We start from the raw sequence: 27,517 nt of genomic DNA on the forward strand, positions 1-27,517 counted from the left end.
GTCATTAGGTCTCTTGACTGGGTGTAGAACTTCCTGACTGCACCACTGTGGTGGTGCTGGCTGCACTATACTGGAATGACCTGTTGCCTTAGCCATTCTCCCTGTGGACCAGGAACTCCTTGAGGGCAGGACCTGGTTGGCCTCATTCTCTGAGATGTCCCCATGCCTGGTGACATGCCTGTTGCCTAAATACTCATGGAGCCAAGGCACAAAAGGTGCTCTGGCTCCCAGCTCCAGTTAGGAGCTGAAGCCTTGACCACCTGGAGGACAGTGCAGGCAGGAACAGGAGTCAGTCTATCACTGTTGCCTCCTCATTCTGCTGCTGTCACCTCCACTGTCAGGGCCGTGTCATCCCAGGTAGGGTAGATTTCTTCATTCCTTCCCCCACTTTGTTGGAAAAAAACTTAAGGCAGCTGAAACTCTGCATGGCAGGCTTGGGATAAGGACAGGAAGCATGGAGGCTGGAGTCAGGGCCCTTCTGCATGGTCACAAGGGCTTTCTAGAAAGTTCTCCTGTCTGGCCCTATGGAAGTAGAGTTTTCCACAAATATTTGTTGAAGGGTTTAAGAGACTGTTCAGGTCTCAGACCACTGTGCCAATCTCAGCACCACCCTTTTCCCGCTGGCACCAGAGAATCAGAGGACAACGCACCTAGGGGCCTCTGATCTGGAGGTCAGTGCCCTTGTTTTAGAGAAGAGTCAACCAAGGCCCAGAGGTCAAGGCAGATAGCCCCGAGGTGCACACCCCCTCTCCCCAGTATTCATTGCTAAATAGTCACTGTAGCACATTCACTCAAGAACACAGTCAAAAGCCCTAGCTCTGGGGAGTCTGGGTGGCTCAGTCAGTTAAGCATCCAACTCTTGATTTCGGCTCAGATCATGATCTCACAGTTCGTGAGATCGAGCCCTGCATGGGGCTCTGCACTGACAGCATGGAGACTGCTTGGGATTCTCTCTCTCTCCCTCTCTCTGCCCTCTTCCGCTCACTCTTTCTCTAGAAAATAAATAAATAAACTTAAAGAGAGAGAGAGAGAGACACCCCAGTCCAGTGCCCCTCTTCTGCTCACTCTTTCTCTAGAAAATAAATAAATAAACTTAAAAAAAAGAGAGAGAGAGAGAGAGACCCCAGTCCAGTGCTCCTGGCCACGTCTGTAGCCATGTAACAGAGGAATTTAGCCCCAGGGCACTAACTCCCAAGACTAGAACCATCAGTGACCCCATGTTCCTTCTAGACCTCCTAGGCCCAGCAGCCTTCTTTCAGCTGGTAACATCACCTTGCCTGGCAAGGTGTACTCAGCACAGCACCCTCGTCACACAGCTGGCAAGCAGTGGGGCCTGGATCTCACCTGGGACCTGCCTGATTAAGGATGCTGGGCTCTTCCTATTGGGCCAGGCCATTGCCTGATAGTCACCACTGCAATACAGAGTAGTCAGTGTCAAGTTCAAGAGAGAGGGGCTACTGTTTGGCAGGGCTCATGTTGGATTGGTTAAATCAGGGAGAGGTTCCTGGAAATAGCAGGAACAGGGTTCTGATGGCCTGGGAGGATCTGGCAGGAGGATCTGGCAGGAAGAAACAGGAGAGAGAAGCAATTTTGATAGAGGCAGGAGGGCCAAGGTATGTCTGAGGAACAGCACAGAGCTTCTTTGACTAACATGAAAGTGTGTGGAGGGGAGGAGCGGCAGTGAAGGCCCCAAAGGATGCTGGAACAAGATAGGCCTTGGCCTTGAATGCAAGTCAGTGAGATTGAGCTGATGCCTGAAGGAACTAGGGAGCCACTGCAGATTCTTGAACAGGGGAACAACATACCTAGCAGGGAGAGAGAATTGCTGGACAGGGGTAGGGGAATAGAGAAAAGGTAGGGATGTGGAGGAGGGGTTCTCTCTTAGTAACCAGCTCAGAAGAATTTACCAGATTATTATTCTAGGATTTATATTATCAGATTAACTAGCCCTTCCATAGTGGGCCAGAGATAGGTAAGTTTCAGTGGAGGAAGGAGAAACAGGTAGCCACAGGACTTGGAAAAAGCAGAGTGGAAGAAGGGTACTTCACTTAGGCCTTTATCATGGGTAACTGCAGATTCCTGGGGGGTTGTTGGGGGCTGAGTGTGATTTCCTGCTGTGTAAACATTTTCCTGGGTAGCCTATGTAGGTAACTCCAAGGCTAGTCCACACCCCAGCCTATGGGTGCCTGAAAGCATAGGGCCCAGAAGCCAGAGACTTGGGTGCAAGTCCTAAATTTGCACATATTCTTACAGGATCACTTCTCTCCCTAGGTTCCTCAAAAAATCACCTGACTCAGAGGGTCACCATAGGCTTAAATGAAAAGCTAGATCTGAAAGTGCCTTCTAAACTGTAAAGTGCTGTAAAGGGGCTATTGTACTATTTTCCTTTGAATGGGCCCTACATCTTGTCCCTGGGAGGGTCTTATATAAGGATTTGAGCCACATGTCCAACAAGGAAGGCAGCCTTGTCCTGCCCTAAGCCAGAAGGCAATGGTTCTTCCTTTAACTAGGGCAGAACAGCTGGGACAACCTGAAAACTCCTCCCAGAGGTGGGAGTTGGGGGCTTCTCAGTCACAGAGCTGAATCTGAGACCCTCAGCTCTGTACCCTGTAGCAGACCCTCATGGTAGGGGGCCTTGTCAGGTGCAGAGCAGAGTCCTCCCAGGTGTCTTTAACAGGCCTGCTGCAGCCGGCCTCTGCCTTCTAACTGGGATCCTCCTGCTTTCTACTCTCCTGGAGACCGGAGCGTAGAGTTGGCGGGAACCAACTCTGAGACGTGGGATGCCCACAAGCTCCTGGGCCTAGCTCTGCAGTCACTAAGTGGTGGTTTTCCATGTGCCAGGCACCGGGCAGAGTTCTCCACATCTGTCACGCCGCTAACGATTTGGGGTCGTGCTCTCTCTGGGCTTCAGTTTCCACAGCTGTCAAGTGAGGTGAGCTGCCTGATCCCTGAATGATCTGTGCTTAGGTCTTCTTCCCTGGGCTCCCTCAGCACCGGGCTCCACGCCTATTGGAGCATTTCTCACATTCATTCATTCAGCATACATTTATTGAACAGCCCCTGTGTATAGGATGCTGTGCTGAAGGTAGGGGGCTTGTGGGGGTTCAGAGATAAGTAAGCCAGGACGGTGTGCCCAAGGACCTCACGGTGTAGCAGGGCGGATGCTACTAAGCAGGGCCACACTGTGGTGCTGCCAGTCCCTCCTGCCTATTCTTCCTCTCCCCTCCTCTCTGGCAGGAGCCATGCTTCCCATCAACCACCCGAACTTTGCTTACGCCATTGTGCCAGCATGGAATGAATGGATTTCCTTTCCATTTCCTCCCTACCCCATATTTTAGGGTGCAGCTCCAATGTCTCTCCCTCCACAAAGCCTTCTAGGATTCTTACAACCCAAAGCAAATTCTCCTCCTTAACCTCCCAGGCACTTGTTCTGTTTGGAACATTTATCTCACTCCTATATTCTAGGTGATGATGCCTATATCTTATCTTTGGGAGGCAAGATGGTGTCTGATTCATTTCAGAATAGTGCCTAGGGCCTGGCACACAGTAGGAGGAAAGAATGGTCCAGGGTATGTGAGCAGCTGCTACCACAGAGGTAGGAAGAGAGTATATAGTGTGTGTGTTATGGGGGGGGGGGGGGGGGCAGGAGGGGGCAGACAGAGGGAGGAGGCTGTTGAGCACAGAAAGGAGGAAAGGGCTTCATTGTATGAGGAAGAGGCTGTCAGACATGGCAAGACAGTCAGATGGCACTGAAGCATCCATCACACAAGTCAGACTCGCAATTATAGGAACCCAGAGCTCTGGCCCTTGGGCAGAAGCAGGGGAAGCAGATAAGCTGATAGCAGGCCTGCTTTCATTGAGCGGTGACTTTACTGTGGCTTCCTCCATGTCCACCCTACATCCCCACCCAGAGGCCAAAGCCTGGCCAGGCAGGCGACAAAGGGAGGTGTGCAGGGCAGACTAGGGAGTGGTCACAGAGGCAACCCCTTTGTTAGGCACTTGAGTGCATAAGGCACAGAGTGACTTATATACGTTAGCTCCCTCGATGCTCTCAAGCTGACTTGAAATCCAGATCATCACCTCCATGTCATGAATGAAGAAGCTTGGGTGCACAGAGGTGAAGTCGCTTGCTGAAGTCTGACAGACAGAAGTGGAGGATTTAGGATTCAAACCCAGGACTTCTGATTCCCAGAGAGGAAGCACTCCTCTCTGCCTGCTGAGGAGCAGCTCTTGGAGAGCTGGGAAGGTCAGAAGCAGAGGTCAGGGCCCTGGGTTGGGAGACCTGGTCTGTGGTTCCTTGTTCCCTAGGCCTGCCTGCCTCACAGGTGGAGGGAAAAGTCTGTCAACACTGAGAGGCCCCAAGCTGGTTGGCAGCAGTGGTCCAAAACCAATGGCAAAGAGAAAGAGGGCAGGGGCTCCAGAGAGAAATGGCCAATACCATGGTTCATCACAGGGCCATGTCTAGGTTTCAGGACTTGGCCCTCCACAGCGGCACCAGGCAAGCTCTCCACCATCTGGGGCAGTGAGGTTCTGCCCTATGGGGTCTGATTGCAGGAGAGGTCATTAGGTAGCACCTAGATGGGGAAACTGAGGCCCAGAGAGTCAGGTGTCTCGTCCAAGGTCACAGGGGAGCTAAGGATAAATTTGAGACCAGAACCCAGATTTCCTGACCCTCTAATGTCCACTGACCTCGGCCCGGGTGGGGCACTCCTGGTCGCCTCCTGCCAGGGTCTCCGACTTCAGGAGGATAGAGGCCAACGCGCCAGAGGCTCCCGCGCCCAGCGCATCCCTCCCTACTCCACCCCTCGGGATCCTTTAAGAGGCGGGGCTTGGCGGCCAGCCCCGAGGCCCGGGCAAAAGGCTGGGACTTTACTCCGGCGGCAGAGAGCGACCCGTGCTCCATCAGCTGCCGCAACCGCCGCGCCCGCGCCCGAGCCACGATGAGCGGCAGAGTCGGCGATCTGAGCCCCAAGCAGAAGGAGGCGCTGGCCAAGGTGAGTCCTCATCCTGGCCCGGCCCCCGCCCCCCGGCCCGGGGCCTCACCTTCCGGCAGCTGAGAGCTGGGAAGGAACTGGGCGGGGGGCGAGCGACGGTGCGGGACCGGCGGGAGGCTGGCGGAGCTGCGGCCGGCAGCACCTGGCGCCTCGCGCCCCTCTCCCCGAGGCCTGCCCCTCCCTCCCCCCGCCCGCCGAGGAGGCTCCAGGGAAGTTTGGCCACCCCAGCCTCAGCCCCGAACGAGACCTTGGCGGTGCCACCTGGGAAGAAGTGGTTGCTTGGAAGCCCTCGGAGGTAGCTAAGGGCACAAAGGCAATATTCATTCACAAGACTGGCAGCTGGGCCCTGGGGGCTGGGGCAGGGCCCCAGGTTTCCTTCCATTTCCGGGAGGTTTTCCTCTTACGGGGCAGCGGCACCCTGAACAGGGCCCTGACAGCTCTTGAGGATACTTGGAGAGCCCTTTCTGGGGCACCAAGTCTCTCTGCCGACCTTGGACAAAACCCGTCCTTCTCTGTGTGCTCCTTGATGAAACGAAGTGAGGGGTTGGACCCGATGATGTTGAAGGGAGCACCCTCATGTGAAGGCTGGAATCCTATCAGCGACTCACTGGGTTGAGGTTAGTTTGAGCTCAGACCAGACCTCCCTTGTCCTGCAATCCAGGCCCCTCCCTGGGACTGGGGCAGATGTTCTTCAGAAGGCTAGAAGGTAAGCCTGGCTTTGCCTTGGCGCCTGGGCAGAGGAGGGGGCAGCAGTTTGAAAGCTGGACCCCCTCTCTACCAACTGAATCTACTTTTTGTTGCCCTTGAGGAGAGGGGAGGTTGGCTGCTCTGGGAGCCAGAACCCATTGGGTCCGGTCCGAAGGTTTGGAATCTTCACAGCTGAGCAGTTTTCCATCGCTGGACAGGGGGTGGGGGGCCAGATGTCTCCTGCCATGGCAGTGGGCTGAGGCATCAACCCCATGAAGGCTCTGCCCCAGGCTGGGCCTCCCCCATCCCAGGGAGGCTGGATAGGGAGGTTTCAGGTTTTACTGCTGACCTGCAGGGGAAGTCAGGCAGAGAAGGGATTAGGTGGTGATTAAACTGGAAACCAGGGGCTGGGTAGGGTCCTTGGTGAGGGGTGGCTTCGTGCCTGGGCCCTGGATGAGCAGTTCCCCTGGGAGTCTGGGAGTCTGGGAGATGGGATGGGATGGGATGGTTCAAGTCCCTGGCTGACCTAGGCAAGGGGTGGAGGTGGCAGGTCCTCATTGGTCCCCTCTGGGCTGTCCTGTAAGGTCAGTGAGTAGGGAAAGGTGAGTGGCCAGGAGCAGGAGGCATGGGGAGAGCACGTGGGGGTGTGCTCACCTACTTGGAGGTGGATGTCCACATCCCTTGTTTGGCACTCCCTGCACTTTCCCCCTTCATGGCTTCCTGTTGGAACTGTTCCCTCCACCTGGATTGCCCTCCTCCCTCCTCCTGCTGCCTTTGAAGTCCTTCTAGCCCAATGCAAATTGCCATTTTTTTGAAGTGATATGAGACCACTGTCTTCCTGGGCCGGTCATAATCAAACTTTTCTCTTCCTCTGCTCCCCCAGCACATTGCTCACCAGTCCATTACTAAAGGGCAGAAGACTACAGTGGCAAGAGTGTGCTGTCTGGCCTCGGACAGACCTGGGTTTGCATCCCAGCTCTGCTGATTACTAGCTGTTCAGCCTTGGGAATGTTACTTAGCCTCTCTGAGCTCTAATTTCTTCATCTGTAAAATAGGGACAGTGAAACCTCCAGGGACTCTGAGTGAGGCATGAATAAGATAAATGCCAAGTTCAGTGCTGGGCACACAGGGAACGCTTGGCAAACTGATAGCTTTTACTGTGGCATGTGCCAGAGTGTCTATTATCACAGCTGGGAACACATATGCCCACCTGCCACACTGGAGTGGAAGTGCACACAGCCAGGCAGAGGTAGTGTCTTACTTCCTTCCTGCCTCCTCCTTGCTATCCACTGAGGCAGCAGAGTGTACTATGCAGCCCATGTGCTCAGCCAGTGTCTACAAGTTGACCCGTATTGAAGAGAGGTCTAGCAAAGTCCCTGCGGAGAGCCCCCAGCAGAGGGTGGTTGGGGTGGGACCTGCCGCTCACCCTACTGCCTCTCCCTACAGTTTCGGGAGAATGTCCAGGATGTGCTGCCCACTCTGCCAAATCCAGATGACTATTTTCTCCTGCGCTGGCTCCGAGGTGAGGAAATCGGGGCTGTGGGAGGCTGGGGCAGGGGCTTGTCCTGGGTAACAGAATGGTGCACTCTGGAAACCCTGCCCCTGGCAATCTGAGAATCCGGAGAATTCAACCTTTAGAACCCAAAGGGCTCTTGGCAATTGTATAACCTTGATCCTCCTATTGGGTAGATAACAACCCTGAGGCTCAGAGAGGTGAAGTAACTTGCTCCAAGTCACACAGTGCTTGAATTACAGGCAGAGAGAAGACTAGAACTGGCGGGCTGACTCCCAGCCCAGTGCCCTTTCCATCCATTTGATAAATGCACTCTCCCGATGGACTTGGGGAAATGGGTTGAAGAAAAGCCTAGGAAGACCAAGCCATGTGAGAAGTCAGAGGCAGAGCCAAGTTTAGAACCAGAGTGCAGGCCCCTGGGAGAGGCCGGCCCCCTCTGTGACCTCTTGGGATGGCAAGCCACCTGCTGCCAGCAGTTTAGGCAGCTTGAAGGAGGGGCAGAGTGCACGGGGAACGTGGGAGCACTCAGCCAAACCTAGGTTGACAAGACTGCCCTCAGGCCACTACTAGGCTCCAGAGCCTCAAGTTCTAGCTCTAACTCTGCCCTGGTCTGGCTGTGGCGTGTGGGCCAGGGGCACACATCTGCTTTAGGCTCCTCTCTGCTAGAACAGGACCAGACAGGGTGCCTTGCCTATTACAGGATGTAACATGACAGAACTCTGTGTGTGGTGATGAAATGTACATGTTTCTACTAGCTTCAGAGTCCAGTTCAGCTCCATGCCCCAACTCCTGAAATCTCTCCTTTCTTTTTTCCCTTTTTTTCCTGCTGTGGTTCAAGGCATGTGCTACCCTCTCTGGTTCCTGTGACACACTTTTTTTTTCTTTATAGAAATTCTCTTAGCAGACACTGAAATAATAGAGAAAATTCCACTGTGTTAGACTGGCAGAGATTCAATTATGATGTAGAATCATAGCCCCAAATATTAAAGTACAAATCATGCCTGATTATTTATTTATAGATACAGACACACATGTACATACCTTACGGGTCTTGGGACAGGTGAAAAGATGTATTTTCCTTTTCTGTCCAGAAAAGGTACTAGTATGTATCCCATGGTAGGTGCAGCCAGGGAAGCCACACAGGGCCCTGTGTGCCTCTGGAAGTGCCACTTGCCCTTTCCCCCAAGAAGAGCTGTGACCACCCCACCAGCACCACCATCAGCCCACTTGGATTGGGTGAAGGGGCGGCATGGGGGCTCAATGGCCTCAGTCCAGGGGTGGAGGATGTTTTGCTGAAGGGGCTTAGCTAGAAGTGGGCGGGTAGGCAGTGTGGGAAGAATGTGCTGCCTTAAAGAGCCAGCTGTAAGACGATCAAACACCCCACCGAGCTGCTGTTAGGTAGAGACGTGTGGTTTCAGAGAGATGAACAAAATAACACAGCTCTTTTATCTAAGAGAAGGCCACCTGGGCTCCTGGCACTTGGTTTCCCAGGCATTCCCAACTCCCTAGTCCTTGGATAACCCCTCTCTTTGCAGGCATACAGAAGAGTATAGTCATCCTCATTTGCCAGTTAAGACAACTGAGGCTCAGAGCAGGGAAGGCACTTACCTGAAGGCACACAGCTAATGAGAAGCAGAATCAGGGCAGAAACCTAGGGCCCCAGACTCCCAGGCCAGCAGTCTCTCTAGGAAGCCGCAGCTGCCCTCTGAAGACAGGCTCTGCCTCTTCAGACAGAGGAAGTGTCTCCTCTGCCCTTTGTGCCTCACATTTCCTGGGCAGGAGCTCAGGCTGGGTCAGACTCTGCTATGAATTTCAATTACGGTTTTTGTTGCCTTTTTTTTTTTTTTTTTTTTTTTTAAGGAAACATTTTCCCTCTTACCTTTGATTCTAAAGGAAACATTTTCAAGGCGCATGCCAGAAGAATGTCTTTCTCTAACCTAGGTGTGAACTCGGGCTTCTACTCTTGGCCCCTTCCCCTCACATGGGTTGAGTTTTCTGCTGGCCCCAAACCCTGAGAGCAGGCACACGAATCTGTACTGCTTCAGTACAGGGTCAGGTGGCCAGATGAAAACGAGGAGGTGGTAGAAATATTGTGTGTGTGTGTGTGTGTGTGTGTGTGTGTGCGCGCGCACGCGCGTGCGCGCGCGTGTGCGGGGTGGGGGCAAAGGATGTCTGAGTCTTCTTCACTAGGACTAGGAAGTGATCAGATAAGAACCCAGGACAGCTGCTCCTGGACCAGCTTCTCTGACAGTGCCCTAAGCCATGCTTTGAGCTGCCCCTGACTAGGGCAGCAGGAGCTCTGGAGAGGCCCGACTCAGCAGGCATGGGGAGGCAGTCAGGGCCAAGTGGCAACTTGGGGAGGGCCCTCAAAGGAGACGCTGGATGTTGGACTCTGGCAGATATTAGGGAGCGCCCTCAAAGAAGACGCTAGATGTTGGATTCTTGCAGATACCGGTTAACTGGAGAGCCACCTGGAGATAAGGGGGCTCACAGTTCACTACCACTCCTTCACAGACCAGCTGGGTTCCCCCATCATGATAGCATGTTGCTTTGCATCTTTCATGTGTTTCCAGATCATTAGATGATTCAGTCAGAGATGTGCAGTATCTTGTGCAAGGTCAAACTGCGAGAAAGTGGAGGGGCAGAGAGGCAAACCCAGATTATATTCCTCTAAAAGCCGCCCCTTGCTGCCATGATGGCACGTAAAGGGTGGCCATCAGAAGAAACTTCCTAAGAGCAAAGGCTGTTCACCAGTGTGTGTCCAGCACCAACGAGAGGGGTGGCATTGGTCAAATCTCTTGATATACCCTTTGGGTGCAGGAGCGTGGACTGGATTTCATGATAGCAGAGTCAGGGAATGTGCTCGGCCACTCCCAGAGATCAGTGATTAAGGTGACAGTCCAGAGGGCAGCCTGTCTGGCCCAGCTTCCAGGGCTGTCAGCAGTTCTAGATACCAATCAGATCCACAGAGGACATGCAGCTGGGAGGCAGAGTTCATAGGTCAGTTGGCAAAATTGGTAAGAGTCTGGATCTCAAAAACTCTTTAAAGGATCAAGTGAAGCTGATTGTAACAAGAGAAAATCTGATAGGGATGGGTCCAGAAAACCACCTCACAACATATGGGATGGAGGCTTCCCAACAGCACAGCTGAAAAGGATTTGGGGGTTTCCGTTGACTGTAAGCTCCATCTGAGTTAAGGGTGGGACTGTTGCCGAGAAATTTCTTAGGCTTTGTTGGAGAAGGGTAGACAACACCTGGTGCTGTGCTCAGTTATGGACAGCACACTTTACTTTATCATTTAAAAAAAATTTTTTTTAATGTTTATTTATCTTTGAGAGGCAGAGACAGAGACAGAGACAGAGCATGAGCGGAGGAGGGGCAGAGAGAGAGGGAGACACAGACTCCAGGCTCTGAGCTGTCAGCACAGAGCCTGACGCAGGACTCGAACCCACAACCCACTAGATCATGACCTGAGCCGAAGTTAGATGCTCAACCAACTTAGCCACCCAGGTGTGCCTGGACAGCACACTTTAAGAAGGGCACTGGCAAACTGGGAAACATCTAAAGGGAAGTTCTGTAGATGGACTTGAAACTGGGCTGTGAGAAATGGTTAGAGAAAGGATCCATGGATGGGCAACATGATAGCCGAGAGGACTCAGGTGGCAGCACAGAGTTCACTAGTATTGAAGAGGCTGTCACATGACTGAGGAAGTGACCCTATTTTCTGAGTGTCCCGGCTGTGGACCTCGGTGTAACAATGAGGGCTGAGTGCAAATAGCAGTGCAGATTACCTGGAAGGAGGTGGCATTTGGGGTAGTGAGGTCTTTGTGTTCAAGTTTGAGCAGAACGACTTGGGGTTGGAACATGAAATGAAGACTTGGCCCAGGTGAACTTGAATTCTGAAGCTTTCCAGGAACCGTGGGAGGAGGGCCCTCTGTGTCTCATTAGGGTATGCATGGATCCTTTGAAGATAGGGCAAGGTTGACTCGAGGCAGGTTGACTCGAGGCTCATCAACTCTATCCTACTGGGATGTTCTGCCAGATCCACCCCAGACTGTGGGGCAACTATGCTCATCTTTGAACTGTGGATCAAGTTCTCAGAACTGGATGTTAGACCATGAAGATTAACTTTGTGTAACTGGAGAGGCAGAATGATAAAGGGGTCCAGGGTTTACTTTCCATGAGAGAAGATAAGATCTTTCACCTATTGCATCCACTAGGGTAAAATTCTTTTAATCCTGAAGTTGCAAGGCTGTAGCCACCTGCCCTGATCCTTGACCTTCAGGGACTGTGGTGTTCCAGAAGCACCCAGTGAAGGTCTTCATGTTACCTTCTGCTTGTGGGGTGATCTGGGAGTCAGCCCCTGCGTGGGAATAGGGAAATCTCCCTGTCCTTGGATGCCCAGCCTGCTGGTCTAACCCTAATCACGTTTCCCTGTTACAGCTAGAAACTTTGACCTGCAGAAGTCCGAAGCCATGCTCCGGAAGGTGAGATCCATTTGGCTTCATATCCCACTGTTGCCTCCATTCCTGCCTGTCAGAATCACACTGTGCTTCTTTTGTCCACCCTGCCCATCCAATCACAGCTTTTGGCTTGTGTGACATATCTGAGTATTAGCTGACCATTGTTACCTTATACCTCTGTGACAAAGTGCATTCCCTTTCTTGGAAACACAGAACTTTAATAGTTCTGGGCCAGCCAAGAATTATAATCCCTTCTTCCCAGACCTCTAAACCATGCAGTGCCTTCTTTTCCATTCCTGCCAGTTGCCTTCTCATGACGTACCTGAGATGTGATGGTGGCCTCTTCATACTGTCATCTATTGCTAGATACCCCTTAAGAGTTCCCCCCACTCCTGCTCTTTTAAAGCCCTGACTGTGTGTTTGCAGCACGTGGAGTTCCGAAAGCAAAAGGACATTGACAACATCATGAGCTGGCAGCCTCCAGAGGTGAGGACAAATGATCTTGCCCCATCCCTACATTGGGTCTGTTAGACCCGCAATCTGTGCCCGAATCTGGTGGACTGGGACCTTCAGAGGAAAGGTCTGACAATTCTAAGTGAGCCCCAGTGGTTCCCAGGGTGGGTTATCTATTGGCACCCAGGAGAAGGCTGTGGAGGGAGAGCTTGATGAACCCCTGGGAAGGCCCTGGGATACAAGGAAGGCACGACTGCCCTGGGCCTGCTGACCAGGTGCCTCCTCTATGTTTTTGCCCAGGTGGTCCAACAGTATCTGTCAGGGGGCATGTGTGGCTATGACCTGGATGGCTGCCCCGTCTGGTACGATGTCATTGGACCTCTGGATGCCAAGGGTCTGCTCCTCTCAGCCTCCAAGCAGGACTTGCTCAAGACCAAGATGCGGGACTGTGAGCGGCTTCTTCAGGAGTGTGTCCGCCAGACCGAAAAGGCAAGTGGGCTTAGCACGGTTGAAAATGAGTTCATCACAGTAGAGGTGTTCAAGCAGAAACAGGCATATCACACAGGGATTTAAGCACAGCTTCAGGACTGGGGCCCAGACGTTTGGATTTCACAGACGAGTGAAATTACAAAGTTTTGGGGACTGACATACGTTGCCAAATTTTTATTTTTCCAAGTAAGGACTTAAAAAGAAAGTGTACCAGCTACTATTGCCATAATCAGCCGCCAAAACTATAGGAATGGCATAATCTCAGAATAAAGAGCAGTCCTTTAAATTGAAGAAATTTATTACATTATCATTGTTTTTCTCATTCATCTGGGCACCAGTAAAATCTTTGTCATGGACCAGCCTGTCCTCGGACAAGTGTTTGGGTACCGCTGGTGAGATGAGCTCAGAGTCTGTATTCAAAACAAAAAGGTGAGGACAGGTGATTCCCTCTCTAAGAAAAAGACTGAAGGGAGAGCTGGAGCCACACTGACCATCTCTTCTGCCTTCCTCTTCAGCTATCATAAGGATCCAGTGAAATGATGTGATAAATTTGGGAACACTCCAACACCGTCATTCACAAACATGCACTGAGAGCCCAGTGTGTGCAGAGATCCTGCAGGTTGGGGACACAGAGAATCATTAGGTGGGCATGTACCCTTAAGGGCTTAGGTTGGATGGAGAGTCTCCGTGCCTGCTCACCAGAAAAGTTGCCCAACGAGGCCCCACGGACTGAACACTACCGGGTGCTGCACACAGAGGAAGGGGGGGCACCAGGTCAAACTGCAGAACAGAAGGGACCTCAGAGAGACTCTAGATCCACCCAGTTGTTTACTGGACAAGAACAGGGACACCGAGGCAGGAAGAGTGACTAGCCTAGGCCACAATTCTGGCCTGGGGGTGATTATTTCAACATGGAAGGCCCTTGGTATGGCCCTGTCCAGATCTGGGCCCATGAACAAATCAGCAAATGCCCTGAACTGGCGTGGGCTTCTGCATTGCAGAAGCCTGATGTGTCTCTGCTCCTCTGTCCTCTGCAGATGGGGAAGAAGGTGGAGACAGTCACCCTGATTTATGACTGCGAGGGTCTTGGCCTCAAGCATCTCTGGAAGCCTGCGGTGGAGGCCTATGGAGAGGTGAGGAGCAGGGCTGGGAGGGGGCTGTGAGGAGGAGAAAAAGTAGGAGTGAGCCCCTCTGCTAGGATGCTCTGTGGGTGAGGTGATGGGGGCGGAGTCTAGCCTGAAGGAGGCGGGGCCCGCCTCCCTGGTACAGAGGTCTGGGCCCTCTAGACTCCGTGATTTGTTTCCACAGTTTCTCTGCATGTTTGAGGAAAACTATCCGGAGACACTGAAGCGTCTTTTTGTTGTTAAAGGTAAGTTGAGGGGCACCTGGGTGGCTCAGTCAGTTAAGTGTCTGACTTCAGCCTGGGTCATGATCTCATGGTTTGTGGGTTCAAGCCCTGTGTCAGTCTCTGTGCTGACAGCTCAGAGCCTGGAGCCTGCTTCAGATTCTGAGTCTCCCTGTCTCTCTGCCCCTCCCCTCCTCATGCTTTGTCTTTCTCTGTCTCTCAAAAATAAATAAATGTTGAAAAAACAATTAAAAAAAAAAAATAAAGGTAAGTTGGGAACTATCTGTGATGAAGTCAAATGGGAAAGAGGGGCCCAAAATGTTACTGGGACAGGTCCAGGGGAGTAGAATGGGGTGAGCCAGAGGAGGGGATCTGGGGACCCCTGACATATGCAGACTGGGTTACAATTCACAAAGCTTTTAGGATTTATTACCTCCTTGGAGCCAGCCAGACGGGTGAGATAGGAAGGCAATACCCACTTTCTAGACAGGGAAGCTGGATGTCAAAGAGGTGCCTGTGCCAAGCCTCACACCCTGGGCTGTGTGGGCTCCACAGCACTGGGGAGCCTGTGGCCTGACACAAGGGACTGTGGAGGACACTGTTAGGGACAAAGTGAGCCTTGCTCCCGGTCTCACATTGCCTGGTCTCTGTTCCAGCCCCCAAGCTGTTTCCTGTGGCCTATAACCTCATCAAGCCCTTCCTGAGTGAGGACACTCGCAAGAAGATCATGGTCCTGGGAGGTGAGTAGCCCAGACTCTTCTCAATGCCACTGGATGCTCTGTGGGCCAAATTGGGGACAGCTTTAGATGTATCTAAGGTGAAGGCTTCCTCTGCTGGTTTGGTAGCAGTGAGACCCAGGAGCAAGTAGGGGCCGGGCTAGGGTCTACCTTTCTGTTTTAATAAGAATGCTTTCTCTCAGACACTCTAGAAGAAAGTACTGAGCTCAGCACTGTAGATGCAAAGATGAACAAAATACCAGTCTTGCCCTTAAGGAGCTTACAGGGTAATAGGAGAGAGAAGACCTTTAGAGAGAAAGCGATGATACAAGCTAGAAAAGGTACTAGAAACAGCAGAGAGAAGGTGCATGGAGGAAACAGGAGCAGAGGTTGCTTTCAGTTAGGGGCAACTAGGAGTTGCTTCCTTTGATGAGCACCTACTATGTGCCAGGCCCCCTGGATTAGGTGACAAAGATGAGTAAGATAGAATCCCTTGAAGAGCTCCAGGCCCTCTTGGGGAAGGGAGATGCAGACAACACATTACATGTAAAAGAGAGAAAGCAAGTGGGTGGGGACACTGAGCAGGGACACTCACCTTCTTCTGACCCAGGAAGGAGCAGATGCCTACCTCACCTGAGTGCTACAGAATGAGTTAAGAGGCAGCAAGATGATGCCAGGCAGGAACCTGTTGGGCAGAAAGAACAGCACTGAGGAAAGACCTTACACACCGTGGTTTAGGCAATTGTAGAGAGCACGGCAGGGTGTGACAAGAGAGGGGCCACACTGGAGAGGGGCCGAGAGCCAGGGCACAGAGAATCCAGGGCACCATGCTGAGAAGCCTGGACATGACTCTACAGGCCACTGGGAACCACGGAAGATTCTGAGCAGGGAAGGTACTGGTATCAGATTCTTAAATTAATTAATTAATTAACTTTCTAGCCATTTTATTATTATTTTTAATGTTTATTTATTTTTGAGAGACACATCGACAGAGTGCAAGCAGGGAAGGGGCAGAGAGAGAGGGAGATACAGAATCTGAAGCAGGCTCCAGGCTCACAGAGCCCGACACAGGGCTCAAACCCACAAACCGTGAGATCATGACCTGAGCTGAAGTCGGACGCTTAACCGACTGAGCCACCCAGGCGCCCCTATTTTATTATTTAAAAAAAAATGTTTTTAATGTTTTTATTTATTTTTGAGAGAGACACAGAGTGAGTGAGGGAGGGGCAGAGAGAGAGATGGAGACACAGAATCTGAGGCAGGCTCCAGGCTCTGTCAGCACAGAGCCCGATGTGGGGCCCGAATTCACGAGCCGTGAGATCGTGACCTGGGCTGAAGTTGGACGCCTAATCGACTGAGCCACCCAGGTGCTGCCCCTTATTATTTTTTAAAATTTATGCTCAAGTTAGCTAACATACAGTGGTCTTGGCTTCAGGAGTAGATTCCAGTGATTCATCACTTACACATAACACCCAGTGCTCATCCCAACAAGTGCCCTCCTTAATGCCCCTCACCCATTTTCCCCCACCCCTCCACCCCCATCAACCCTTAGTTTGTTCTCTGTATTTAAGAGTCTCTTATGGTTTGCCTCCCTCTCTGTTTTTATCTTATTTTTCATACCCTTCCCCTATGATCATCTGTTAAGTTTCTCAAATTCCACATATGAGTCAAATAATATATTTCTTTCTCTGACTTATTTCGCTTAGCATAATAGCCTCCAGTTCCATCCACGTTGTTGCAAATGGCAAGATTTCATTCTTTTTCATCATTGAGTAGTATTCAATGTAGTAGTATTCAAAGTAGAATTGTATATGTGTACCCCACCTTCTTAACCAGGATCAGATTTTTACTTTATATTTTAATTTTTTAAGTTTATTTATTTTGATAGAGAGTGAGAGAGAGCACAAGCTGGGGAGGGGCAGAGAGAAGGAGAGACAGAATCCCAAGCAGGTTCCATGCTATCAGCGCAGAGACCGACGTAGGGCTCAAACTCACATAATGTGAAATCGTGACTGGAGCTGAGATCAAGAGTCAGATGCTTAACCAACTGCACCACCAGGCACCCCAACCAGGATCAGATTTCAAATGGAGACACATTTTACTGGCAAGCTTGCAAAGCACAGGTACCAATTTGCAGTGTGGCCACAGTCCATGCAAGAGGTGTTGCAAACCTGAGCTGGGGAGGTGGCAGTAGGGATGGAGAGAAGAGGATGGACTAGAGACTTACTTAGGAAGTGAAACAGCAGAACTCAGTCGACTGGATAGAGGAAGGAAGAGAAATCTAGAAGTGACTTTCTGGTGTCTGGCATGAATGACTGAATATCACAATCATTCTGGTACAATTCGTTCAGCTAGAGAACACAACTGGAAGAATAAGCTTGATGTTGAGTTTGGGGAATCTCTGAGATACACAAATGTTGGGGTTACTTGAGCCTGAAGCTGAGGAGAGAACTCCAGTTTGGAAATTCGGGAGTTATCGAATACAGGCAGCAACTAAAACCTTGTGAGTAGATAAAGGATGCCCACAGAAGAGTGGAGGCTCAGCCCTGGGGACTGTCCAAGCTCAAGGGCAGGCAGAGCCAGAGGAGCCCACCAGAGAGAATGAAGAGTGATTGATGAGGTTGGCAGGACCATACCCGGCAGGGATTGGATGTGCTGGGGAGCTGGGAGAACATCAGGGCACAAGAGGGAAGCTGGAGCAAGAGACACACAGGAATCAAGCCAGCCAGGGACAGAGAGGAGCGGAGTTTTACCGGAACATTAGGTGAAGTTGGTGGGAAGAAAAGACCACAGAGGTAGATTGGGACTGGCTCCTGGCAGACTCGATGCCACCCGTGGAATTGAACTTAGGGGTAGGTAATACAGATTCTGAACGTTTCTGAATGTTCACCATTAGGCAACACATTGAAAGTGGAAATCTTCCCAATGTGTATTAATGAGCCCCGGGAGCAGTGTGGAGCATTCTAGAAAGTACAGGACTTCTGGGATTTGGTCCTGACTCTGCCAGCAACAAGTTCTGCTTCTTGTTGCCTCAGTTACTCTCTCTGTAAGATGGGAAGTTGTTTTTGGCCTTATTCCAACTCTCCAGCTGAGCTGGGGGAAGACATACAAAATCTGAGCAAAAGGCTCTGATGATTCTTGGCTTTTCTGCTGCTACCACCCACCATGAGCATGCGGTGGTTGGGTTTCCTGGCAGCAGAGCTGTAGAGAAGGTGCCGTCTGTTCTCCCACCCACACCTGAAACCCTTTCAACCAAACCCATCTCAGTCTCGGAAGATACAGGATCTTCAGCAGAGGAGGGAAGACATTCATTTTGGGTTGGTCAGTGAGGCTTAGAAGCACAGATTAAATCACTCCCCAAACCACAGACGCTGTGTCATAGGAGTTGCATGGTCCCAGGACCCTAGAAATCAGAGGGTTGGGAGACTCTGGACAGTCTCTGTGGGCTTCCAGCCAGTACCAACAACAGAGGATACTGGGTTGTACCCCATGACTTGGAGCTGCTGCCTATTTATGGTCTATATAGTCAGCATGGAAAGGTTTCCAGCATCAAAATATTGTACTTGGCTGATAATAGGTTAGGAATTTGGTTCTCAGCATTGGTTGCACTAGAATCAAACTCTCCAAGTCAGGAAAGGGCTTGGTTATTTACAAAAAAAAAGGGGGGGGGGCGAGTCACTGGCAGCTTAGACAGCCTGAAAAACAGCAGAAGTAAAGTCGTGGCTGGGGTAAAGCCAAGGGAACCCATTTCAAGGGCCACTCTACAGTGGTGCATTCAGTAACTCACAACTGAGCATGATTCGTATAGATGAAAGTAGGGGATGAGACACAGGGTTGTGCCCTCCTGGAATTCAGTCTACCCAGGACAGATTATGTTGATTCAGGCCCTCCTGCTTGATGCATATGCTGTTCCCTCTACGTGGGATGCCCTTCCCTTTCTTTGTTCCCTCTGCCTGCACTGCAGGTATTTGTATCACCTTCCAAGGAGTGATAATATATTCTGATGTGCGTAGGGCACTTAACAGTTTATGGCATCTTCTCAAGTACTTAGTTCACTTCACCCCCCACTGAAGCCTTGAAAGGTGGGAGGAATCAGGCTCAGAGTGAAGCAATGCCCAAGGTTGTTCAACTGGCCAGAGGCAGGGGAGACACGACTCAAGGTGTTCTGATTCTTAGTTCAGGGCAGGGCAATCCTCTGGGTGATGGTTCCTCCTGAATCCCCTGCAGATCTGTGTGTATACTGTGTACTCCTAATGCCTGTGTTTTGCGTCCTGGGGCAGACAGGGTTTTTCCTGCCTCTTTTGTGTTGACCACCAGGGCCGTGAGGAAATCTTGCCTAGTGGTGACCCTTTTTTTCTCCTTCCTTCCCTCTACTGCCCAGCAAACTGGAAGGAGGTTTTACTGAAATATATCAGCCCTGACCAGCTGCCTATGGAGTATGGGGGTACCATGACTGATTCTGATGGAGACCCCAAGTGCAAATCCAAGGTAGGGGACTGCATGCCCCCCGCCGCGTAGCCCATAGGGCTAGGGGATCGCCCGGGAAGCCTGGCTCAAATGCCCATTCCAGTTCATTCTGTATTCTGCTTCTAGATCAACTACGGGGGTGACATTCCGAAGAAGTATTATGTGCGAGATCAAGTGAAACAGCAGTATGAGCACAGTGTGCAGATTTCTCGTGGCTCCTCCCACCAAGTGGAGTATGAGATCCTCTTCCCCGGCTGTGTCCTCAGGTAGTGCTCTGGACCCTAGGAGGCAGCCTGTGCCTTTGAGCCAGTGGGTGGGCCGGGCTGGTAGAAGCCCTGGGGGCAGGACCCCAGAGAGTGCACACGTGGACGGAATCACGTCTCAATGGGTGGATGTCTCCTGCAGGTGGCAGTTCATGTCAGATGGTTCAGATATCGGTTTTGGGATTTTCCTGAAGACCAAAATGGGGGAGCGGCAGCGGGCAGGGGAGATGACGGAGGTGCTTTCCAACCAGAGGTACAATGCCCACCTGGTCCCTGAGGATGGGACCCTCACCTGCAGCGATCCTGGCATCTGTAAGTCTTGGCTTAGAGCCCCTGCCCTAGCTGTCTGCCTGTGAGGTCCCTCTTTCTCCATGGGTTTGTGCTCTCAGACTGTTAGAACTAGACATAGGGCTCCATCAGATCAACCCTCTCCTGACATAGATAAGGAAACCTAGGCTTGGACAGGTACAATGACCAGGTGACCCTGCTGGTTAGTAGCAGGGTGGGACTCTGACCAAATACTCCCAGGTAGAGATGAGTCATGGTGCGAGGTGATCACAAGGGTTCAGAATACTTGCTATCTGGTTTAAGACTAACTGGATCTATGGCTGTCATCAGACATTTCTTGGGAATGTTCCTCTCCCCAGACATCAGAGAAGCAGAACTTGCCTGGGTGGGTGCAGGGATCCCCGGGTGAGCAATGCTGAAAAGCCCAGTCTTGATCCCTCTGAGCTTCATTTATCTCCACCTTGATCAAAAAAATGGGCACAGACCATGAATAGGAAGTTTGGGCAAGAGGAATAAGAATGGCAAACAGGCATTTGAAAAAGTGTTTGACCTCACTCAACTTTGTAGTATCTATTAAAATTCCCTTTTAGCAATTCTAATTCTGGAAATTTAGTCTACAGGAATGTTTATACAAAGACACAAGGATATAGGTACAGGGATGTTCCTAGCAGTCTGGGAAACTGGCAATAAACTAAATGGCCTTAATAAGATCTCGTTAAATGAATTATGGTCCATGCATACATGTATATGGAACACAATATACACATTAGAGGGAATGAATTGACACATAAGATGTCTGGTACATGTTTTAAAAAAACAAAGAGGAAGCATAGCATATGGTATACACTCTGCTTTTTTTTAAAACATGTATATTAAAAATAATTCTGGGGAATAGTGGTTATCTCTGAGATGGTAAGAAGCTTATAGAGGGCTTTAATTTTTTTACATGAGTTCTGCAAATAGTTATTTTACAATGACCACGTACTACATTTATAAGTAGAAAAACTACACACACACACACACACACACACACACACACAGACACACACACACTTCCCTTCCAGTCTCCAGTTTCCTTTCTATTAGAGCCAATGGGCCAGGCATGGAAAGTCAATGAGAGCAAGGGCTTTATCATTAAGCCACTTGGATATGACTATAGACTAGTCCTTAGGCAAGTGACAGCCTCCCCAGGCTTCGGTTTCCTGATTGCTAACTGGGGATCAAACTCTCTACCTCATGGGGATAGGTCTGTGCAGCACTTAGCATAATGCCTGGCATACAGCAAGCACTTAACACACTGTAGTCACCATTATTATTATTAGGGCAAGACCTGGCAGGGAGAAGGGCCATCCTGGAGATGGTGTTGGAGATGGGAGAAGCCCTGTGCCCCATTTCTAGGGTAGCATCACTAGGAGATCTGAGCTAGCCCCCAGATGCCTCACAACATCATCCCGATCTCAGATTCCATGTACTTCCCCACATGCCAGGCAATGTTCAGTCTCTACAGCCCCTTCTTCAGATGTTCTGTGGTATGGCTCCCCACGGAGGAGGAGTATTCTTGTTAGTGAGCAAGCAGGCAGGTCCTTGGAGGAGAAGGCATATTACTACATGCTTCAGTAAGAACAAGTCCTAGCACACCAGCCCAGATACTATTATCCACAGAGCATAAAGTATTTTGTATATAAGCTTCAATTTTTTAAAAAAAGTTTGTAAAAATGTTTAATTTATTTTTGAGAGAGAGAGGGAGAGAGAGAAAACAAGTGGGGGAGGGGCAGAGAAAGAGGGAGACACAGAATACAAAGCAGGCTCCAGGCTCTGAGCTGTCAGTACAGAGCCCGATGTGGGGCTCAAACTCAGGAACCATGAGATCATGACCTGAGCCGAAGTCAGACGCTTAACCGACTGAGCCACCCAGGCGCCCCAAGCTTGAATTTTTTAAAATATTTTTTTAACTTTATTTATTTTGAGAGAGAGAAAGAAAGAGCGAGCAAGCCAGGGAGGGGCAGAGAGAGAGAGAGAGAGAGAGAGAGAGAGGAGAATCCTAAGTGGACTCCATGCTGTCAGTGCAGAGCCTGATGCAGAGCTCGATCTTACAAACCATGAGATCATGCCCTGAGCCAAAACCAAGAGTTGGACGCTTAACCAACTGAGCCACCCTGGTGCCCCAACTTGAATTTTTTTTAATGACAGGGAAGCTGAGGTATAGAGAAGGGATGTCACCTCTCCCACAAAGTAGCTTGTATGAACACCGAAAGACAGAGGACATGAGGCAATCCTAGAGTCCTGGTCCAGATCTCTAGGCCATAGCCTATCCTAGAGATGATCAGGTCTGCCCTGATGTTACAGAACAGAGAGTGGAGTCCCAGACCAGGGAAGTAATTTACCCAAATTCATGCAGCCAACAGTAGTGCCCCACCCATTTTCCAGCAGTGCTCATTACCAATTATAGTACCAGAAGGACACAGCCTGAGAGAGCACCAGGAACCTTATAACATAACCAGGCTTAGGTTTGCAAATCCCAAATATATTTTAGCTCTTCTTGGATACATTCCCAGATGGAACGTTTATCGGCCTGTGGGGCCTTGACTGCCGCTTCTTGTCCATTCCAAGGAGGATTAGAGGCAGGTCACAGCATCCACCTCCCAGGTGTAAAGACAATGAGGTGGGATCAGCTGTTGTCTGGAGCCATGGCTCAGGTTAGACCTGAGCCCAGAGAGAATGCAGTATTAGGTTACAAACTTACCTGTGGGAGGGCAGTGCCCTTGGAGAGCCAGGTGACCCCCTGCAAAGTGGAACATAATCGCTCAGTGGAGAAATTAAAACTCTGTGCCAGCCTCCAGTGGTAAGAACACATTAATTCTCCCCAGGCCACACGGGTCCTTGCCCAAGTGTACTTAATGGCTGAGAAGGAGAAACAAAGTCTGAATTGATTTCACTTATTTTTTTTTCTCAACTAAAATTTCCTGAGGGCCTGAGTGTAGAATACTTGGAAAGAAGATTCAGAAGAAAAGATATGGACTTTGTCTGCCAGGAGTACTTAACATGGTCTAGAAGACCTAAAAGACTAGATGAAGGTTCAACAGTACTTCCAGGCAGTGTTGGGGAGAAGAGAGTCTTGGGGAGAAAAGAGTCTAGCCAGGCTCCAGGAGGCTTGGTTTCTGAGTCCCCCCTGTGCCACCAACTCTCCAAGTGTTTTGGGCAGGTGTCTCTAAGTAGTTTTTGCTTTCCTCCCCCTCCCCCTCCCCCTCCTTCTAAGTTTATTTGTTTATTTTGAGAGGATGAGCAGGGGTGGAGCAGAGAGAGGGAGAGAGAGAATCCCAAGCAGGCTCTGCAGTGTCAGCACAGAGCCCCATGTGGGGCTCGATCCCACGAACTGTGAGATCATGACCTGTGCCAAAGTCAAGAGTTGGCTGCTTAACTAAGCCACCCAGGCACCCCAGCTTTTGCTTTCCTTCTTAAAATGAGGGGAGTGGGCTAGAGCAGGAGGTCTTTTTTTTTTTTTTAATTTTATTTTTTAAGTAGTTTCCATGCCCAACGTGGGGCTTGAACTCACATCCCTGAGATTAAGAGTCACATGCTCTACCAACTGAGCCAGCCAGGCTCCCATAGAGCAGGAGGTCTTAATCTGGGGTTTGTGGACTCCCCATAGATGTGACTGTGAATCTTAAAAGACCAAACCACCTCCCTTTTATAACATAGAGTGTCTAACATCCCCTTTTCTATTCTCAAATGAAATTCATGGATAATATAACCCATCTAAACACATGATTTAAAAAGCAATATAATCTCCCACTGGGAGAAATAAAAGGAAGTTAATTTAGAATATATATTTGTTTCCATACATAAACGAGAGGGCATGATTACACCCATGTGCTGAGACTCTTCAGAATGGTACCTTTCCCATTGGGACCCCCTGCCCCCAAGGGTCCATGATGGGGTCCAGGGGATCTGAAGTTGTATGATTTCATCAGATTCTCAAGGGGCCAGTTCCCCAACAAAGGTTGAGGAGCCTTAGCCTGGAAGGATCTCTGAGGGCCCTACAGGCCTGTGAGTACATGATTAGTGTCAAAATGAACCACGTAGTTCATGAACTCCACTTCCCTTGGGCCTGGGCCTTAGAACAGCCTCTTCCTTGTTTCTGAGAGCAAAATATCATACAAGGCAGAGCCATCTTGATCCTGGTGCTTGGTCCAAGGAGCTCAGACCTTTCCTCTAGCATGACTGATTCTAGTTGCTAGGGCTCTGTTGTCCAGGACAGTGAGGCAGTGTCTCTCTTTCCGGAGGGACTACTGGTTCTGAAAAACCTCTGTGCAGAGAGAAAATCAATGAGTAATACTTCCTTCATACCGTGAAAAAAGTGTGGGTGGAGTGTCTACTCAAGGTCTAAACTATGTATTTTATTTAGGGGCAGGAAAGAGGAGAGGTTAATTCTGAGGATTAAATATACTTTTTTTGGGGGGGGGGGGCTTGTTCTAAGTTTTTATTTTTGCTGGGAAAAGCGAGAGAAGTCCTGGATAGGGAAACGGCAGAGTGAGTGTTTTTGTTCTCACACCCTGTTCTCTTGAAGGGGTACTTGACTGAAATGGAACAACTTCTAAAAAAAAAAAAAAAGGGTTAGATTAAAAGCAGTCTGTTCCTCGGCCAAGGCTTCAAAGCCTTCTCTGCCAACTGCATGCCCACTTTGAGTTTTCCTAATCATTTATGATTACAAACAGGGGCGAAATGAGCATCTTTGTCCATTTATTTGGGACAAATTCATTGGGATGAATTCCTGGTTCAAAAATTCTGTGTATTTTTTGCCTTGGCCAGAAACTGAACAGGGCTCGTCTTTTTCCAGGGCCCAAGGCAGGCAACAATGCAGACCAGAGGGAAATTGCAGCTCTATCACCTCACCATGTGACACAGTGACCTCCTTTTTATACCCTATAAAGCAGGATTAATACTGAATTCATAGTTACTTGGAGCAATAGTCTAGTAGTATATATAGATTACCGAGCCAGGGCTGAGACACATAAGTAGGCATTTTCCCATAACTATTATTTTGACAACTACTGCTGCTACTAATTCTGCTATGCCATTTCCAGGCCCAGTTCAAGTTCTAACACCTCTGAAAAGCCTTTTTACATGATTTCAGTCAATAGGGCCCTCTCCTTCCAAGCTGTTAACAGATATGGTTGTCTCTCTCACTCATCTGGCACTCGGCATGTTCCGTCTCATATATTTTTTTCTCTCTGTGAATATCTTGTCGACCCAGCTTGATTTAAGTTTCAGAAGGTGAAGGACCATTGCTTATGCCACCTTCATCCTCATTATGGACCACACTGCCTTGTTCAGTCAACAAAACTCGCTGCCCTTTGTTAGAATTGCCTGAATGTCTGGTTTTCTGCCTCCCCTCAGATGTCCTGCGGTTTGACAATACCTACAGCTTCATTCATGCCAAGAAGGTCAGTTTCACTGTGGAGGTCCTGCTTCCAGACAAAGCCTCAGAAGAGAAGATGAAACAGCTGGGGGCAGTCACCCCAAAGTAATGCCTCCTCCCACAGAAGGCCTGGCTCCCTCAGTGTCTCCCTGTCAGTTTCTGTCCCTTGTAGCAGTCATTTGCCCAGTATCCAGATGCCTCCCAAAAAATTGGGCTACAAGAAAGACCTTGGGCTGGATTTGGGAAACTTTCATTTCGGAATTAGGAAGAGGGAGAGTAGCAGGAGAGGGTCCCCTTGCCTCTCAAATTGCTAAGAAGTCCCAGGGTCTACCATCCTATAAGCTGTGCCAACTTGACCTGTCCAGTGACAGCTGAGACAGGAAGTGAAAGGGGGGGAGATGGGGGTGGCAGCAGGGAAGAAATTAGAAAAGGGGGGAGAGATTGAGACCTAACACTTCAGGGAAGCCAGCTGTAGGGGAGGAACTTGTTCCCAAATGAAAATGTTAAGTCTAGATCATAATGAGGAGTATAGCAAGGTAGCAGGTTGCTAGAGTTATGGTGGGGGTCACAAACTCTTCTAAACTTTCTATCACCAAGGCTGGGATCTTTTGGCTTTGCCTACCAGGTCTCAGAAGATGGTCTGAGTCAGTGTAGATCTTCCCACTCAGGGGTAGACAGGAAGGCCACCTTGAGATTTTTGCAATTCTTGGGACCCACTGGCTGTCTCTTTAATTACTGATTGTCAGTGACTCAGCTTCTCAGGACAGTGAGATTTGGTGCCCAGCCACTGTCCTCCAACGTAAACAAAGCACAGGGAAATTACCTCCAGGGATCCCAGCTCCATGATGGGCCAGGGAGGTTAGGGGTGGGGGTGAGTCCTGAGGCTTCCACCCCCCCTTTTCAGTGCTGCCCGCCTCTCATCAAGTTAACTCTCCATTTGAGCACCCCACACAAAAATGACAAGTGGGCTCAAAACAGTAGATCTCAGTGAGTGCATTTCCCAGTCTGAGTCTCCCACGGTGCCGGCCAGGCCGCTTCCTGACTGACCTCAGCAATGCTTTGGCAGTCCCATCTCTGTGGGAGGCATTCGGCTGGTGCATCGGGTTCCTGGTGTCTGGCGGGGAGGCTGCCCGGGCAGGGGGCCTTTGGGTTCCTGGTGTCTGGCGGGGAGGCTGCCCGGGCAGGGGGCCAAAGCCCGGGCCAGCATCTGGGGGCAGCCACAAACGGCCTCACAGGTCCCCAGCCCCTCCATCCACAGTGACGAACAGGGGGCGCTTGGCGACTGGAGGGCACGGACCCTGGGGGCAACCACAGCACTTAACACCACGCCCTGCAAGCGAACACTGGAAAACGAACCCGCCTGGGCCCTCGCAGGGACTGCTTTCCCTCCGAGACCCAGGCCCCGGCCCAGAGTGGGGAGATGGTCTGGTGAAACTGAGTAGGGGCTGGGCTGCGTGGACAGCAGCCAGACCGCTTAGCAGGGGTCACCCAGACCTCGGTTTACAAAGCTCTGTTAGGAAAATTAACCAATGAATAAAGCAACATTCAGTGCACAGGAAGTGGAAATCAATGCCCGCCGCCTCGCTCCTCTCTGCCCCTCCCTCAGAACGGCAAATTTACGCCTCAGCAGCACCTAGCCGGCAATAGGTGGGGCGCATGCGCAGAAGTCACCCGTTACTTCCCTCTGGCGCGCGCTTTCCCTTGGGGCCCAACAGCCAGCTTGCCTCCAGGCTGGCCCAGCCCGTTGCTGTCTTCCGCCATCTTTGTTAAGGGCACCAGGGCGCGCTACTGGCCGCCTTCAAGGTCAGGGCGGAGGCCCCGCCCCACTCGGTCCCTCGTTACGCGCCGGAAGGTTCTGGCGCGCTGTTAAGTGCGGGTCTGGGGAGTACGTGCAGCGCCTGCGGTGGGCCCGGGGGGGGGGGGGGGGGGGGAGCGGACGAACGACGCTCACGTGGTGCTAGGGACCGTCTCCTAATTCCGCGTCAGCATTACCGATGTTTCCGGGGCTAGAGATCCCTTTGGGCCCAAGCCCAGCTTCCTACGAGGTCGCCGCCAACCGGCTGACCTACACGACCGAACGATGACAGATACGGCCAGGGCTGAAAATGGGGCCCTTAATATTGAATCAGTGGTCTTCATTTTCTCTGTCTTTATTTGATGACAATAAAAGCTAATTCTTTAATGAGCGCATACTGGGTACCATGCAACAACCCTGTGCTTCGTTAGGGCCCTGGGTTGTTGCAGAAATTCAAGGAAATTACGTGCAAAGCGCTTAGAAGAGAGCCTTAACAAGTGAGTGCTCAGTAAATACTGACTACTCATAAATTTTACTGACGTGGCTAATAGGTGGCACAACTGGGATTGAACCCAGGACTACCTGCCTTTAATGGCTGCATCTTCGCTGGCAAAATCCAAAGGAT

The 27,517-nt window shown here is 50.6% G+C and overlaps 1 protein-coding gene and 1 non-coding gene across 2 annotated transcripts; one reads left to right on the plus strand and one right to left on the minus strand.

The window, feature by feature from the left end:
- Positions 1 to 4,708: 4,708 nt before the first annotated feature.
- Positions 4,709 to 25,335, plus strand: SEC14L2 (SEC14 like lipid binding 2). Its single transcript, XM_049618992.1, has 12 exons — positions 4,709 to 4,994; positions 7,128 to 7,203; positions 11,638 to 11,681; positions 12,084 to 12,143; positions 12,411 to 12,599; positions 13,637 to 13,732; positions 13,908 to 13,968; positions 14,601 to 14,684; positions 19,042 to 19,148; positions 19,254 to 19,393; positions 19,533 to 19,702; positions 25,076 to 25,335. Exons 1-12 carry the CDS (start codon positions 4,941 to 4,943, stop codon positions 25,204 to 25,206), a joined length of 1,212 nt encoding a protein of 403 aa, XP_049474949.1. The 5' UTR covers positions 4,709 to 4,940; the 3' UTR covers positions 25,207 to 25,335.
- Positions 23,207 to 23,279, minus strand: TRNAK-CUU (transfer RNA lysine (anticodon CUU)). The gene has a single exon. It is a non-coding gene; the product is annotated as a tRNA-Lys (tRNA).
- Positions 25,336 to 27,517: the final 2,182 nt, after the last annotated feature.

The sequence above is a fragment of the Panthera uncia genome (genome assembly GCF_023721935.1).
Source record: "Panthera uncia isolate 11264 chromosome D3 unlocalized genomic scaffold, Puncia_PCG_1.0 HiC_scaffold_8, whole genome shotgun sequence".
NCBI lineage: Eukaryota > Metazoa > Chordata > Mammalia > Carnivora > Felidae > Panthera > Panthera uncia.